The sequence below is a fragment of the Lichenostomus cassidix genome, chromosome 2 (assembly GCF_008360975.1).
Source record: "Lichenostomus cassidix isolate B80296 chromosome 2, HeHo_3.0, whole genome shotgun sequence".
NCBI classification, from domain to species: domain Eukaryota; kingdom Metazoa; phylum Chordata; class Aves; order Passeriformes; family Meliphagidae; genus Lichenostomus; species Lichenostomus cassidix.
This window is the reverse complement of record NC_139482.1, coordinates 24,280,722-24,297,556: the sequence shown is the minus strand read 5'-3', so window position 1 is coordinate 24,297,556 and position 16,835 is coordinate 24,280,722. Positions and strand designations below refer to the sequence as shown.

General features: G+C 37.1%; 1 protein-coding gene across 7 annotated transcripts in view; it reads right to left on the bottom strand.

Moving 5' to 3' along the window:
- Positions 1-16,835, bottom strand: part of PPP1R9A (protein phosphatase 1 regulatory subunit 9A) — a 133,452-nt gene that overhangs the window by 55,077 nt on the left and 61,540 nt on the right. For all 7 annotated transcript variants that reach the window (XM_085050755.1, XM_085050758.1, XM_085050754.1 and 4 more), the window contains exons 3-5: positions 7,726-7,858; positions 7,116-7,236; positions 1,654-1,758 (exon numbers count right to left, since the gene is read on the bottom strand). In XM_085050755.1, coding sequence (XP_084906881.1) covers positions 1,654-1,758; positions 7,116-7,236; positions 7,726-7,858 — 359 coding nt within the window. The remainder of the gene's footprint in view (positions 1-1,653; positions 1,759-7,115; positions 7,237-7,725; positions 7,859-16,835) is intronic.

Below are 16,835 nucleotides of genomic sequence, written 5' to 3'. Positions count from 1 at the left end.
AGCTCAACAACAATGAAGAAATACTTTTTCAGTCTCCTATTTTGTGACAAAGGTCTAGATTGCAACCAGTCACACTGTAATTTATTTCCTGAGAGAAGACTGTAGGAGTTCTGTGTGAAAATAATTTTGTGTTCCTGCCTTCCTCCATTATTTTCCCATGAAAGCAAGTATTCTATTCTGTAACTTATGCAGTAATAATTGCACAAACTAAGCTGATTAGAAATATATACAATACATATGTTTTATGTGAGCGCTTTCTTTCTTCCTTTAGAACTAGAAGATCAAACACAAAATATACATAACATTTGCTTTCCGTACCAAAACACAGGAACACATTATTCTCTGTCAAAAGGATTTTATGTTTGAAGGTCCCAACTACAGAAAAACTAATAAAGTATATACTCATTTTCATAGTTAAGTCAGTAGGAACACTCACAGCATGTGTGAGTCTTTGCAGAAACAGTGATGGTGTAACTTCAACTGTAAATGTTACACAAAAATATATTCACCTGTAATTGCACTACAGTTTCTAATATTTTTTTTCCTAAATAACCTCTTTCAAATAAAACACTGATCAACCACCCCCAAGATTCTTTGCAGAATCCACATCCCAGCATTATTCCTCCATGTTATGCAGGATCAGCTATGGAATTACAGTGGAAATGTGCATGCCAACATACAGCCCCACCATCTGAGGGAGTCTGCATATATTGCCACCCACAGTTCAGTCATGGTTCAAAAGAAGTCAGCTCTGAACTCATTAATTCAAGAATTCAGTTGTATTCCCTAGAGAAGATTTTGAAGGACAACCAAGAGATGACTACAGAATGGCCGGTGCTTTTACAATAAGCCAAAGGTATTATTTGATTTATTTTGCAGAGTTGACTCTTTACTGAAATTACCAAGCTATTGAAAAACTATGTGATGGCACAGGGTTTTAAATGGCAAACAAGTTCATTTCTAGGGAAACAATGTTCTTATTAATTTACAGATATTTTACAGCTTTGCACTTGCATCAGTTCAGAAGCTTATTTACAGTGTATGTTACACTTTCTATTCTGTTCATTATTTTACAGGGACAGGGATTTTTACAGGGACAGTTTTCAATGAACAACAGTACAGGAGGAGAGAGAAACCCACAGATGGTGCTGGGAGTTTAATTAATACTTACTTTCCCCAATTTGGTAGCTGTTATCACTACTGCATCCAGTAGTCTCCTCTCCTCTCTGCTGAGGTGGCACCTGAGGCACCAGAGTGCTCATCTCCTCCTGCTCCAACCCTGGAGCACAAACATGGCCAGCCTCCCCATGGGAGGAACAGGGAGCTGACCAATGGCAGCAGTTTCCATCTGACCAACCCATGACCTTCATCATTCCAACAAATACAAACAGCTTGAAGACCATGGATGTCTAGACTCCTGATGAAGAGCATAGTCATCATCTATCTGCAATTTCAGCTTGCCTAGTGGGTCACATTTTAAAAATCTAACTCAAAACAGAACTGCAATACTGTATTTGATCCCTTTCTTGGGATCAAAGGAGAGAAGACACAAAGAGTCCAAAATCCCCGTTCTACCTGGGCATACTGAAAGTCCTGTGAAGGAAGCCAGGTAATCTTAAGTTACAATTTCTTTTTTCCTTCTAAAATACTCACCTGACTTTTTCTTTGGTGTTTCTAAGAACAGTTGCAGCAAAATTTTGTGTAACACCAACCAGGCTGATGCCATCAACTTCCACAATTTGGTCATTCACTTGGATCCTTTCAGGGAAAAAACACAAATGCAGGAATAATTGTATGAATTCTTGCAATTTTTCAGCAAAATTTAGCATAGAGAGATCTTTCTAGTCTGACTTTAAACAAAAGCTCAGTCATAAAATGATTAGGTAAATATGAAAAACACATTGTTCCTTGCACAAAGACATTTCATAAATCCAGCTTCAAAGTTACTATTACAGTTAATATCATCAATTAATTATCCAATCCCTTTTCTTGTATAGACATACAACACAAACACTTGAATTTGTCATATGAATTAAATTAAATGAAATACTCAAACAGCTCTTGTATCATTCTTTCCTAAGCCAGTCTTGAAAAACAGCATAAGACATAGGTCTGGCATTTCACGCTAATGGGAAAAAAATGTAGTATTTAACTAAAACAACCTGCTCATCTGTGGAGAAAAGAGCTTATGTATCAGACCCAATTGTGACATACTCCCTTAAGCTATTTCATCTAACTTGTTCCAAAAAGATGAATTCCCAGTGTAAGTGTGATCTTGCGGTACACAATCATAAGACCTTGGACTGTTTTAATGAGGACTCTCTTTTTGAAACCAAACACCTATTTACAGCTGATATTCGGTTTCATGCAGAAAAAGTTAAGACAGAATGAAAACCATGCTGCTTTTATCTAAAGCAAGCACTGCTACAAAATCCCTAGAGCAGGCACTGAATTCATCTGGATTACAAATCCCTGGAAGATGACTGCTACAATATTCTTTAGAAATGCATGATCTCCAACAGTTTCAAAATAGAAACCAAACACATCCCGAACAAGTCAAAGGCAAATTTTCAAGTACTCACATGGATTCTATTGATCTAAACTACACAGTTTACAAAGCAACCAAGAAAAAAAGATTAAAAAATCATATTTAAATTATATAAAAACACCTAAATTAATATATTTAACATCTTAGGATGTATTAGTGATAAGACTTCTTCTCGAAGAACAACAGAGGCTTCAACAGAGGGCTGAAGAATTTTAACTTCGAGCACCAATTTCTCTGTGAAGTCTGAGGAAATGCTTTGCAGTTTTACATGTGTTCAAGCAGTATCTTCTGTTCTTTGGATTCCAGTGATGAGTAAGAAATACAGTATTTATTCTTTGGCAGCCTCACTCCACAGAATGTCATTGTGTTCTAGGCAGGATCTCCTTTGAAAAAGGCAGCCTATAAACTCCTATTTTGAAAATCATATAAGGCATAATCTCAGAATTTTATTTCAATTTTCACTGAAATTTAAGAAATACAGCAATCACATTTGTATTTATTTGACTCTTTTTTTTACATTTTAGTAAACATGGGGTGCAGTCAGATGGCCCCAGGAGTTCCTAGAAAAGAACTCTTAAGAAGTTGGCGCCCACTGAGTGGGAAACTTGTCACCCTCCTGACTGACAATGGTGGAAGAACAGATTTCTTCAAGATGACAACTTAGCTACAACACTGTACATCACTACACAGTGGACTAGCAGTGTTCCTACAGATACATAGGTACAGTATTGCAGGTGATGAAGCACCCTACTAGAGAACTGCTGCCTGCAACTTTGTAGGCAGCTCTATCTTGATTCAGTCCAATTCTATTTGTCCTTTAGGCATATTTTGTATCTCCTTTTTTGTTTGTATGGCTCCTAAATTAACTGCCAACTCTTTTTTTTATGGCCACTGTTCTCCGAAACTCCTTTCTTTCTATATACACATACATTTGAATTATATATAAACATACATACATATCCACATATAAAGGGCAGTCTGCTTGTTAGAGCTCACTCCAACAGGAGCTCCAGGCCTCTCTCTCTCAAATCTAATTTCCAACACGAATGAAAAATTAGACCCAGGTTGCCAAAGCCTGAATTATAGACATTTTACTGCTTTTATCATTAATAAAATTGGTAATTCTTCTAACAATTATTTTCTAATGCTCATTACTTTAAACTCGGCCTGTGGATTGCCATGAAGTAGCAACTACAGAAGTGAATCAACAACAGCTGAACAAATTATTTGCTCAATTGCTCTGGATGATGAACTGAAAAATTTAATCTGTGCATAGACAACTTCCAGTTAAGAACTATGTAATGTTTCAAAACTGTTACCCCCAATGTTATCAAAATACTTTAAAAAGTGAATTACTCATCACCACAATAAATTGAAAGCAGCAGCTATGGACTGATTGATCCAGGAAAAGATTTTATATCATATTCAATCTAATAACTGATTTAATATTTTTCACATGATTAATAATCTCTCCTAATACTTATCAACATGCTTGCCTTTGGATTCGTTTTGAAGCACTCTCCTTGGGTAAATATTGGCACACAAAACCTTTAAATATGATAACTAAATGCTACCTGTTTGCCGGCAGCAACATGAAAGAAGCCAGTGGAGTTAAATCACCAAGAAACCCCTTTGTATAGATTTTGCATTTCCATGGGAGACAAATACTTTATATCATAATTTGATGAGTCTTTCAATAGAAAATAGAAGCTATCCTACAGATATTGTAATGCTTTAAATTGTAGCTTCAGAAGAACCTGGTTGAAGATTGCTATGCAATTATTCAGAATATATGATGCAAATAGTTTTATTTTCTGCTAGGAGACTTTGTTTTGCTCTCAGTGTTAATGATTAACTAGGCTTTTCATAAAGATGAAGTTAACAGAACCTTTTACAGTTGATGCACTTCATTACAGAACTGTCTGGTGCTGACTGAGAGGATTACATATCCCTTTCCCAAGTGAATGATCAGTCAGGCTCTCAAAGAGAAAATCAGAGTCCTATTTCTCAGCTGACTGAACATTCTGCCAGTTGAAAACCAACACAAATATTAGAATGGTCAAAGAATGATATTATTTTTTCCTCAGCTGACAAGCTCCTTTCAGATGCCATCTAGGGAAATGAAAGAAGAGACTTGTGATGGAACATTAACTTCTGTAGCCCACTCAAACATGTGAATAATGAGAGGAAAAGAAATTACAGATCATGACAGAGCAGCAGTGAGTGACTGATTTTCAACCAGAGAATTTCACAAAGATACCAGTCGTGAGCTTAATGCCTTCTGGCTGAGGTCAAGCACACCCTTCAGAAAAACATTCACTTAAATTAAAATAATGGATAAAGTCACGACATCTTGAAGTGTCAGCTTCTTGATTTGCCTTCATAGTTTTTAAGCCTATGATAAATCAGTACTTGGCCTTCAACCTGATATCTTATTGCCAAGATCTATAAATACCTCCAAGTCCAATCTAGAAGACAATATACTTCAGTAGTTTCAGAGCAATGTTATTAAACTTTGCCATCACCTGCCTTGTAGAGTCTTATGATTAAATTTTTGTGGGTTTTCCACAGCAGAACAACTTTTTGCCTGGCTGAAAATTTAGAGGTGTTCATCAGCAAGGAATATGTTACTGTAATATATTTTTTTAGAAGACAGCATCAGCATCTTCAGAGTTTATTCCTACTCTTATTTACAAATAATATTTCCATATTGTTCATAACTAATATAACAACACATTAACGGTTAAAATCAGAAAAGGAGAATGCATGTAAATAAATTGAATTGCTTCCATATCAGAGGAGTAATATTTTATTGGCATGAAAATTTACAAAGTTATGCACTGGGACAAAATGACAAACTGTATGGGTTGGAAGATACTTAAGAATACTTTTCATTATTAAATAATTACATAGTAAAGTATTTTTCTATTTCCTAATGAGAAGAGGTTGGCTTGGTTGTGGCAGGTATTGTACAACACACAGACTGGCAGGTGTTGTATAATACACAGATAACTGTGCCCCATACAATAGGAAATATTTTATGTTCAAAAGGAATTCTTTAGCCTGCATACATCAAACAAGCAATTCTAGAAGCGAGCAGGTTTTGTACGAGCATCGTACAAGACTACACACACCTTTAGTGGGCAAGATTTTTGGTACAGCTTCCTATTCCAATTAATTAGTGTACCTTCAGTGCTATAGGTGTGAACACTGAACTCTGGAACAGAAGACTATCCAAAATATAAGAAATAAAAGGTAACAGCCTGTGTTACTAAACTTGAAAAGAATGTTTAGTAAAAGTTTAAGCATTTAGATACACTAATTACTTCCCTACTCACAGAATCATCAAGGTTGGAAAACATCTTCAAGATCATCCAGTTCAGCCATTACCTTAGCAGCTCAATCACACCTAAACCACATCCCAAGTGCCACATCAGATGCCTCTTCAAAACCTTCCAGAGACAGTGACTCCATCACCTCTCTGGGCAACTTATTCCAATGCCTTTCACTCTTTCAGTAAAAAAAGGTCTAGTATTTAATCTGAACTTCACCTGACACAATTTAAGGCCATTTCCTCTTGTACTTTAACTTGAGACATGTCAGAAGAGACCAAGCCCCACCTGGCTACAGCCTCCTTTCAGGCAGTTGTAGAGTGATAAGGTCTCCCCTCAGCCTCCTTTTCTTCAGGTTAAACACCCCCAGCTCTCTCAGCTGTTCCTCACAGGACTTGTGCTCCAGACCCTTCACCAGCTCCACTGCCCTTCTCTGGACACACTCCAGCACCTCAGTGTCTTTCTTTGTAGAGAAAGGGCCAAAACTGGACACAGGACTTGAGGTGTGGCCTGACCAGTGCCGAAGACAGAGGGACAATCCCTGCCCTGGTCCTGCTGGCCACACCATTGCTGATACAGGCCAGGATGCCTTTGGCTTTCTTGGCCCACGCTGGCTCACATCCAGCTGCTGTCAACCAGCACCTAAGTCCTTTTCTGCTGAGCAGCTCTCCAGCTGCTCCTCTCCCAGCCTGTAGCGCTGCCTGTGGTTCTTGTGACCCAAGTGCCAACCTGGCACTTTGCCTCATTGAACCTCATGCAGTTGTCCTCAGCCCATCCATCCAGCCTGTCAAGATCTCTTTGTAAGGACATGAAATGTAGAGAGATTAAATAATCAAACATTGAACAGAATTCTTTTTCTTAAGTATTGCCAATCTAAAGCTGGCTTGAAGCCAACAGAACAGGTAGGAGCTCAACACCTTTAGAATCTAAACTACCTTCAAAAGTGACACAGATTTTGGAATCAGCAGCTTTACTCTTGTTGAAGAATCTGAGTTCTCAGTTGTCACAAACACATGTCTTTGGCAAATTTGTTCTTCTTAAACAGCTTAAACTCACTGTACCAATTTAGTGTCTGCTGATAACCCCATCAGGCATTTTGATCTTACCAATGATATCTCTGAACTTTATAGCTTAGATTACCAAGACATACATTAAGAAAACAACTATTTCCAATGAAAATCATAGTTTACAATAACTATTGCTGAGAAAATTTCTGAATACAAAGTCTATTTTACCTGCCATCTCTTTCTGCTGTCCCACCCTCTGTTACTGTTTTGACAAATATTCCCAGTTTTTCAAGTCCTGCATCGGCTCCAACTCCCATTCCAATAATGCTTATGCCAAGTCCATCTTCATCTGTGAAAAAGGCAAGAGAAAGCAGAAACTTCTTACATTTGAACTGTACAATTATTTGGTAGGTGAACATTCATGCTTTGGTTCCTCTTGACTTTCTGTGTCAATAACATTAATACTATTTTCCTTCCTTTTAAAAAACCTATTTTACTACCATTTTAATTACACAAAAAAAATATCATCTGCAGCCTTATGAGTGGCTTAGAACAGTCAAGATTTTTACCCCTCCAGCGAAGAATGAACATATCACATCAAACACTGTTTAAAATCAGGTTAATGGAATGGCATGAAAAAATTCCCTTAAGAAGGTAAGAATTGCCTGTCTTTGAGCTGTGTCTTTAATTCCTCTCTGAACAATTCCTGAAATCCAAAAAGTCAATGTCACTACAACAGATTCATGGAAATTCAAGATAGCTCTGTAGACATGTGCAGACTTCCTTAAACTTGTAGGTCAGTGTCACAGGAAGTGGAAATGGCACACAGACACCGTACCTTTTTCTAGTTCAACTGGGAAGAGCTCCAGCTTTTCCACACGCTTCTCCAGTTCATATTCAGCTGATGCAGCCACTGGGTCAACTTCATCATTTCTCCTGTCATAGTCTTCATTAGAATATGTATTGAAAACCTGTGGAAACAGATCAAAAATCATTCAGCTACCTACTCCAAAAAGACTTCCAAATTATTAAATTAATTACTGCTTTTGTTCTGTGATATGGCAAAGTTTAAAAAGGCTTTTAAAAGACAAATTTCACCAGTTCATTCAAACTTCAGGCTTTTTAATTTGTGCTTTTTCATTCAAGGAAGCACAAGCATGGTTGCAAAAGTCGAGTATAAATTTTTACTGGTTTTGATCACAAATTCAAAAAGTCATCTTTAATGTCTGTGTTGGTCTATGCATATAAATACTTAAAATACTTAATTCAACTAATTAAAAATGCACTATTAGTAAACATTAACAGAGTCAAATACATTGAAATGATAATCTGTATAGTGTTTCTGTATTAGCCTTTAGTCCTAGAGCTAGATCTGAAGATTACTAATCTACATTTACATCACCTATGGATATCATTTGAGATTATATTCCATATTATGTATTAAGTTTTTTAGGAAAGCAATATAGACAGCCATGGGTACTTTTTAAACAAACCAGGTGCACAGGTGTACTTCATCTCTAAAGCAGTAATTTAACAGTGACTGCATTAACCTGATTATATTACTTATGTTACTTATTATCATACTTTCAACATGGCCTTTAATTAGTGATTATTCAGACCTTCAGAAACATTAGTCAGGAAAAGCATATTTTTGTATTTTAGAGAGCAGAGTTTGCCAGCCTAATTCATTTAACTGTCTGCATTTGGCAGTAAGGAAAGAATATGTATTATTAGTGGTAATAATTTTACTGAGCTTCAATCCCATGGATATATCATATTCATCACTTCAAATACAGGAAAACAATTTTCTGCATTTCCTCTTCTTTTTACAGGCAACCTACAGAAAACACCATTGCATAGCCATGTTTTTGTTTATCACTCTTCCTACTACAACATAAAACACTGCACCCTGCTACACAGATACACAAATATTCCAAAGGTCTCCAGAAGCCTGCTTTTTTCAGTCCTGCTTGGAGGCTCCATCACAATGTCCCTGAGGCATACATGCCAGCTGGCTGCCCAGTCCAGTGACAGGAGTTGGGTCATTGCCACCTGAGGTTTTACCTCCCTGAAAAGCTGTTAGTACACATTCATTTATTTTAAATAGTAAATATATTAAAGTTGAAATACAAAAATACTATTAAATACTATTTTAAGTCTACTAACTATGTTATGGCTACCACAAAGCTACAGAAAGACCTCTCTCAGCTCTACATAAAGGAGTGGTTGAAACAGAAAAGATAGTAGTCACTCAATGCTAATTTTAACTCTTGTATTTCACATCAATGTGAAACACTTGATTCATTTCCTCTTCCAAGAAGACTGAGATGATAAACATTTTCCGAGAATTCACAAACCTATCTCAAATCGATTTTTAGTCATTACGATGCAAGCAAAAGGCTGCTTTAACTAAATTATGCTCCTAGAAAGCCTTCACAAATACATGCAAAGCCTAAGCAAAATATGACACATACTAAATGCTGTCCAGTGCTGCTGAACTTTTTATGCTGCTTTAGTATCTGTAAGATTGGAGAAAACACATGGATGCAGAAACAAGTATAAGGAGAGCTACAATTCATGGCCACCACCTCTAGCCTCACACAAGAACAGACAAAACCAGCTGGAAGAGCCCACTCAACAGGAATGAAAAAGTGGTAGAACCTCCCCAGGCAACTTCCCTTCTCTGGTTTGCTAACAAAGGCAACTAGGGTTCCAAACCCACTACGGGTTCCATGTTCAAGTCCAACCTCATTCATGCTGACATCAACCAAAATAAAGATCAATTAATAGAGTGAGACACATCTCAAACATTAGTGAGCTCAGGTTTGACCACAAATCTTTGGATTTGAAATGTAGCAGTCATGCAAGCAAATACAGGTTAAAAAAACCAGCTGTGAATTTAGCTTGAATCATCTCATTTATCAACATGATGAAAGAGACCCATGCCTCAAATGTGAACAGAGATTAATTGCATCAAGGAGAAGCTAGACACTGCTTGCTGGAGACCAGAGCTGAGAGAGAGGTGTAAATTATGGGGAAAATTATGTCACAAAATGAGTGTATTTCTGGATTTCTTTTCATCATGTTAACTGGCCCCATTCTTTCAATTGTGTTCAATGACTGGCATTAGTATATTGTGGTAACTCTTTTACATTCGTAGCAGAATGACTGGATATGTTTCAGGGTAATTTTCTTTGAAAGCATCATAAATTATATAATGAATTCTTGTTTGGGATGATCTTTTTTGAATCAGATTAGACAGAAGAAATGGCTTCTTGGATTGTGCTCACTGTTTTGGAATATTTGGATGATCCTACTGAAAAGGAGCTAAAGATTTTGTTGGTGATGAACAGTTATCGTTATGTCTCCAAATACATCATGCCACTCTTATCCAGTACCTCACCTAAGCATTCACTCTGAGATTGTAGGATCACTGATTGCATAAAGCTCTGTGTTTCCTACCTGGCATAACTCACTGTCTTTTGCATACTGGTCATGTAATTTTGCCCACTGCCTTCAACAAGGCAGTTGTCTCCCCCTGACTAGGGGAAAAACAAGAAGGATATTCTTGTATGTCATTTATCTCATTTTGTGCAATCACATTTCATGGTTGACTGATTCTATTAAATGAATCTCTTGGTGTTAAACTGAAGAAAATTCATGCTTGGAAATTTTCTTTCTTTGTGAAACAGTCTATTTGCCAGAGCAATGAACTGCTTGCTCCGTACAGTCATGAGAACTGTCACTCAAGATTTACTTCGCTAAATATAAGATAAACATTTATAACTTCTTCCTCAAAGTATGGTTAAATTGATTTAAGTCGAACTATTTCACCATGTCTGTTGCTGTTGTGTTTCCCAGAGTGTGTGGGAGATTTCAGACTCATGGGAATCCTCCCATTCCCTGTGATTTGACAGATTTGGTTTTGTTGCCACTCTGGCCAAGTACCCAGTACAGTAAAGTCACAATCACAGAATATGCTGAGTGGGAAGGGACCCACAAGTATCATCAAATCCAACTCTGGGCCTTGAATAGTACCATCCCCAAGACTCACATAATGAGCCATTACTTCAAGCAAGCTCTTTTGTGTTAAAATCCAATATAATATCTTAGTCTGTGATTTTACCACTCCAAGTATTTGGAAGAAAAATAATGTTTCCATAGAATTCACCAGTGACATTTTCTAGGATTTACAACAGCACTTGTGGAGACAAAAAGCCAACAGTGGTGACATGTTTTAAAATAAACCCTGAAGAACTGCTATTCGCAGAACGTAGTTCTGTGCTCCCTATAGTGACAAAAAAAGGGGTCATCAGTGATTCATCCAGCACTAATACAGTAACAAACTGTAATATCAAAGAGGTATAATTGTTAGGCACCCTGGGTGGCATCCCCAGGGAAATCATACAAATGCATATATGACCATTTGCTTCTCTGCGGTAGAACACAAGCCAGAGAAGATTTGTCACTAAATATAAAGATATGTTGCAGGCTAATTCAGAAAAACCCCAACATTTTTGTTTTAGTACTTTATCTTTAGGAGTAAGATCAGAAGGATGAAAACTGATTATTCTTGAAAAAAGGCAAAGTTGCATAAGTTTGGGTTATTTTCTCATAGCTCTTAACTAGCAATAATTTACAGAATTTATCTGAAAACAACCAGTCGACAGTGACAAGGTTTTTTCTAAGCAGGTCAGAATGGAGATAACTCTGAAAATCATATAGGCTGTCCTCCCCACGGTCTAACCAGCTTGGTGCTACATAAACCACAACATTAGTGTTGCATACTATAAACTGTGCAACACAAAAATTGACTTATCTGATGTAAGGCTGAGGGAATTTGGGTTGTTCAGCCTGGAAGAGAGAATGCTTAGGGATGACCTAACTGTGACCACCAGCACCTGATGGGAGCCTACAAGAGAAACAGAGAGAGACTATTTACAAGAGCATGTAGTGACAGAACAAAGGGGAATGTATTCAAACTGCAAGGGAGCAGATTTAGATTATCTATTATGAAGCATGGAGGATAACCTCTCTGGCTGTGCTGAAGAAGCTAAATGGGAGGAAAAGAAATCAGAAATTGACCATTACCATCTGCTTTAAAATCTTTCTATAGCACAGATTCAGGGAGGACAGAAAGCTCTGGTAATGTCTGAAATTGGTGACAACCTTTCTAATGAGTTTGTTCCCTGTAAAGTGGTTGCTTTGTCACAGTCGAAGGCAGTGAGTCAGTGAGGAGGCTTTCTCCAGCTTTCCAGGCTTCATGCTCCCCTAAAGCCTGTGTGGGCATCAGCCATCATTAACACTTCAGCACGGAAGCATCCAGGAGACAAATCCTCCCAAGACGCAATTGCAGGAATGAGACACAGATGGGAATTAGACATTAGCAATATTGAAAGAAACTGAATGTCTAACATTAAATCTGCGCCTGGGGTTTCCCTCAGAAAGCTCTGTAGGAGAAAGATCTGTTTTAAATGTCCTGAAACTCTGGCAAAGAGACCTGCACAGCAGATTCATGTTTCTAAAATCCTAAAAGTATCCGGGCCCTAGATTTCTCCATTACAGAGACATCTTCAGACATCTGACAAGCCTGGAGCAGCTGCTATGACACAAAGACAAACTGTTCAATTTGTTGAGGTAAACTGGGAAATACTATCTCTATGTACTCTTGTTTTAGACAACTGGCACAAGTTAACAAGTTTTCTGCCTGTTGGAACATCATTAAGACCACTTCTAGTAGAAAAGCACTGTCACTGTCCTGCAGCAGTACCAACACATCTCAGTTTGCATTCATGTATCTCTGTGCACTACAGCGTCTCCTGCTAAACCCAAACTGTGCCACAGTGTCATTTCCTGGTGGGACACAAGCATTAAAATGCATGGGCTAACCCTATCCATTTGTTAGGCCTGAGACATGAGGGTGCATTTGTTTCACGGCCTAAGTAGTTAAAGAACCAGGCAGACTTCTCTGTTGGGTTTCTTTCACTGAAACTAGTATCTTAAATTTTATACACTGAGGTTTTGGGCCAAAATATGGAACCAAAATTGCCTAGGTGGTACTGTACATGGATCATCTCCCGTGTTCCTGCTACTTGGCTCATTTTCAGGTGTGAATTTTTTAAAACACCTGTTTTCATTAAGTAGTTTTCTAGAACCAGTGGAAATTACTGTTTATATCAATTTATTATTTATTCAGTGTGTACTTGTTTTATTGCTGATGTACTTGTTTTATTGCAATTTACATCGCTACTTCTCTAGCAGAAAAGTATAAAATCACTGTTGCTGAAAAAAACTTGTGAAAACTTTATGCTGTTACTCTTAGTTAAAACAGGTCAGAATAATTAGCAAGTGAAAGTAAGCCCTGTAACTGAAGAGTAAAACCACAGCTCACATAGAATTTGCAACTTGTACATCTTACTAGGGTTGCTGTGTGTTTGTTTTAGTAAGTGAGTAAAACAGCAGGTGCACTGAAGCCTGGAGCTGAAACAGATATACAAACAGATTTCTCTGAACATTCCTGCTTTTTTTTTTTTTTATATAATGATAGGTTACAATTCCATGGGTCTTTTACTTTCTTCTCGCTTTTTTTTGGTCATAATTCTTAATACAAATGGGAAATTTTAATATTGTCTTGTTTTACCTTAATAGTACAGGCTAAATGATTTTCACTGAATTCTCTTTGATGAGTTTTGCAGATGTAGATCTAAATCTTTGTGAGTGGGCTGGTTTTTCTAAGGCAGCAGCTAGAATGCAACAGTGTTATGAGAGTAATAAATGACCAGTGAGGTGGCTTCCCTGAGTCTTACTGAATATGTAAGAATCACAAGGAGACTTTTTAAGCGTTGTGTACTTCATATGTACACTTCATATGTAATTCATCCCTTTGCCTCACCTTGGCTTTTTTTTTTTTTTAACTCTACTTTGCATTACTTACTGTAAGCTACTGACAAAAATGTACTTTGCAACTGCTACTGTCTATTTTCGGTCAGTTATCTACCATTTAGATAGAGAGAATAAAAATCACAAAGAAAAAAGCTTTTTGTTTTTCACTACACTAGCTTGACAACTGCAGGGAAAAGACCCAAGAGACATGCTCCACCATCCTGCATTCCCATAAAGCTCAGGGCTCCTCAGAAAGTCCCTTCTGCCAGACTTTCACAGATCCTGGAGAGATCAGAGATGCAGGTACAGCAATGTAACACCTTACTATTTACAGCAGTGCAGTAGTGACCTGCAAACCTGAATGTCTTTAGCTGACTATCACTGCACTCCTGCATCCGAGAAAAGTAAAAACATTAGCCTACACCTTGAAGAGTGTCTCCAACCATCAGAACAATGAAGCAGTTGCAACAAGAGCACTCCAATAGCCATGCTATACAAAAAAGATTATAAAAATATGAACAAGAATATTTAAGAATATTAATTTCCAATATGACAGCTGATATATTTTATCACTCTTTTGGCAATCCCCTCTCTTGCTAAGGTAACAAACTATCATGATCAAGAATTCACTATATGTTCGAACACAGAAATAAGCATGCAAAGAAGAATGTTTGAAGTGAGCAGAGTTTGAGAAATTAATAATAATACAGTAAAGGCTCAAACCTGGACTCTGGTGTCCAAACAAATTTAAACAGATAGGACAGCTTGAAGCAAAGTTGCAGTTTCTGTCCTAGACATTTATTCCTGAATCTGCTGCGGTATTTCTTCCAGATCCTTGCACTGCTGCCAATCTACATCCTAACTGATGGTGCTGTTTTTCTTCTGCCTTGAAGTGCGACACATGAGCTAGCCAAGAGTAAATGTTGCTTCTGGTACCAATTAGTACAGACTGCCATACAGTAGCAATGTCAGCATGAATCAACAAATCAGTGTTTCTTCTCCCAGCTATCTCACTCTCCCTCAGCCTACAAGTCAAGAGGTCTAAATGTAGAGTAAAAATTCCACAAATGTTCTCAGAGGCAAACTCTTGAAACAAAATATTGACTATGCATGAAATATTCTATGTAAAATAAATCTCAGCAGGGATAAATTGTGTAACCTGCATATTCACAAAAAATACCCTAAAAAATTTCATAAGCGATTCCTTTTATTAATTTACAGATGCTAGAACTGTTAAGAAAGTAAATCAAAGGAAAAGAAGGACACAAAAAAGTAATCATAGGCATTAATTTAGAATATTTGCTAAGTAAACTATACAGAGATAATTCAACCAACTTGAGTTTTATTGTGAATTTATTATATTTTATAAACTGAACAAAAATTAATTCTTTTATATACATTCATATATTAAAAAATCTTTAAAATTTGCTATAAATAGTACACATTGCTACCTATCTCTTTACTTAAAGCAGAGAAGAAAGCAGTGGTGGAAGAAATGAGTTAGGTGGAAACAGTCTACCTTGATATCTCATTTTCTCAATATTACACCATCAAGACAAATCCTATGAGACTTTTTAAGGGTGCAAAACTGTAACTTTCCAAAGGTTATTAATGGTTCTCTCCTCATTCCTAGGAGCTAAGGCATTTGGTACTAATTGTCCACCTTACTAATACTCCTGCAGACAAAGCAAAGGCTGCGTGGGTGAGAAGCAAAGATATCTGATGACAGAAACCAGAAGACTTTAGAGCCTTGCCTCAGACCGAGGCACAAAAACCAAATGTACTTCCACACCAGACCATAGCAGGAGCCTTTCTGAATCCTTAAAGTTGTCCCACTATCACTTTTCACAGTGAATAAGTTTGTATAAAAATCTTAAATTAAGAGAGGTTTGGATTTTTTTTTTAATGAGAAGTTCTTAACTTAATGAATTCTTTAACTGAGATTACTAAATATAGTGCTTGCAGTTTTAATATGAGTATGGGAAATTCTATTATATTCTATTAAGAAAAACTCAAGAGATGCAATAAACTCTTCTTTGCACATTCCAGCACATACACTATTCATTACCTAAGTATAAAGCTTATGATTTGAAGAATAGCTGAAGTATGACATTCAATATTAGACAGCTCTTCAAACAGTCTTCTGTACAGGGTAAACATAATTCCACAATTTCAGATGGCACATGTTACAGAGCTATTTAGTTTCTAGTACAAGCAGGTATTTTACTGCGACAAAAATCCTTATGATTCTCTGGAATCTAAAGCCTTTGGTAGCCTATGGGTTCATTCACATTAGCATCACCATGCAATGATATAAAAGAGACCCATTAGTGGGGTGTTGCATTAATTTGGTAGGGAGTGTTGCAGCAGTACAGCCTGTTAATGCCATTGCTTGTATATAAAAATGGACAAACAAGCAGACTGTAAGAGGATTAACGGAAAAGCTTCTGTAATACAGCAAAAGGTTTGCTGTATTTTGTAAACATCTTTCAAACAGAAAGTGCAATGCCACGTTCTCAGTGCCAGACCACTACTCATTTAGTTCATACTGTAGACTTACCAATTCCTTAATTGCATCTGCAGGCAGAATTCATTTTGGCTGACTGCATTTTTTCTAATGATAGTTTCACATTCACACTGCTTAGTACAATGAATTGCATCCTAGTAAAATGTAAAACTGCCTAGAGTAAGCAGAAGAATGTTTATCCATTAAGCATTCATACCAAGTGTATTACATTACAGTTAATCACACCAATGCTTCAAAAATGAGACAGTCTGTATTTCCAGAGGAATTTAGCCTTCCTAATGCCTCCTAATATGGTACGTGGGGTAACAGACTCTAACACAAGCCAAGAACAGGCGTTCCCAGGACTGACAGCATAACTGGTTCAAACACACCAGCTCTAACTGCCATCTAAAATACACTATTAATGCAGCAAGAAACAGAAGGTTACAAATGTGCACACAAAGTATATCCCAACGAATAGACAAAGAGAAAGATGGATCACAGGGATAAGCTGGTATTAATGAATAATGCTAGCTTGGGATGAGACTACAGTAATAATG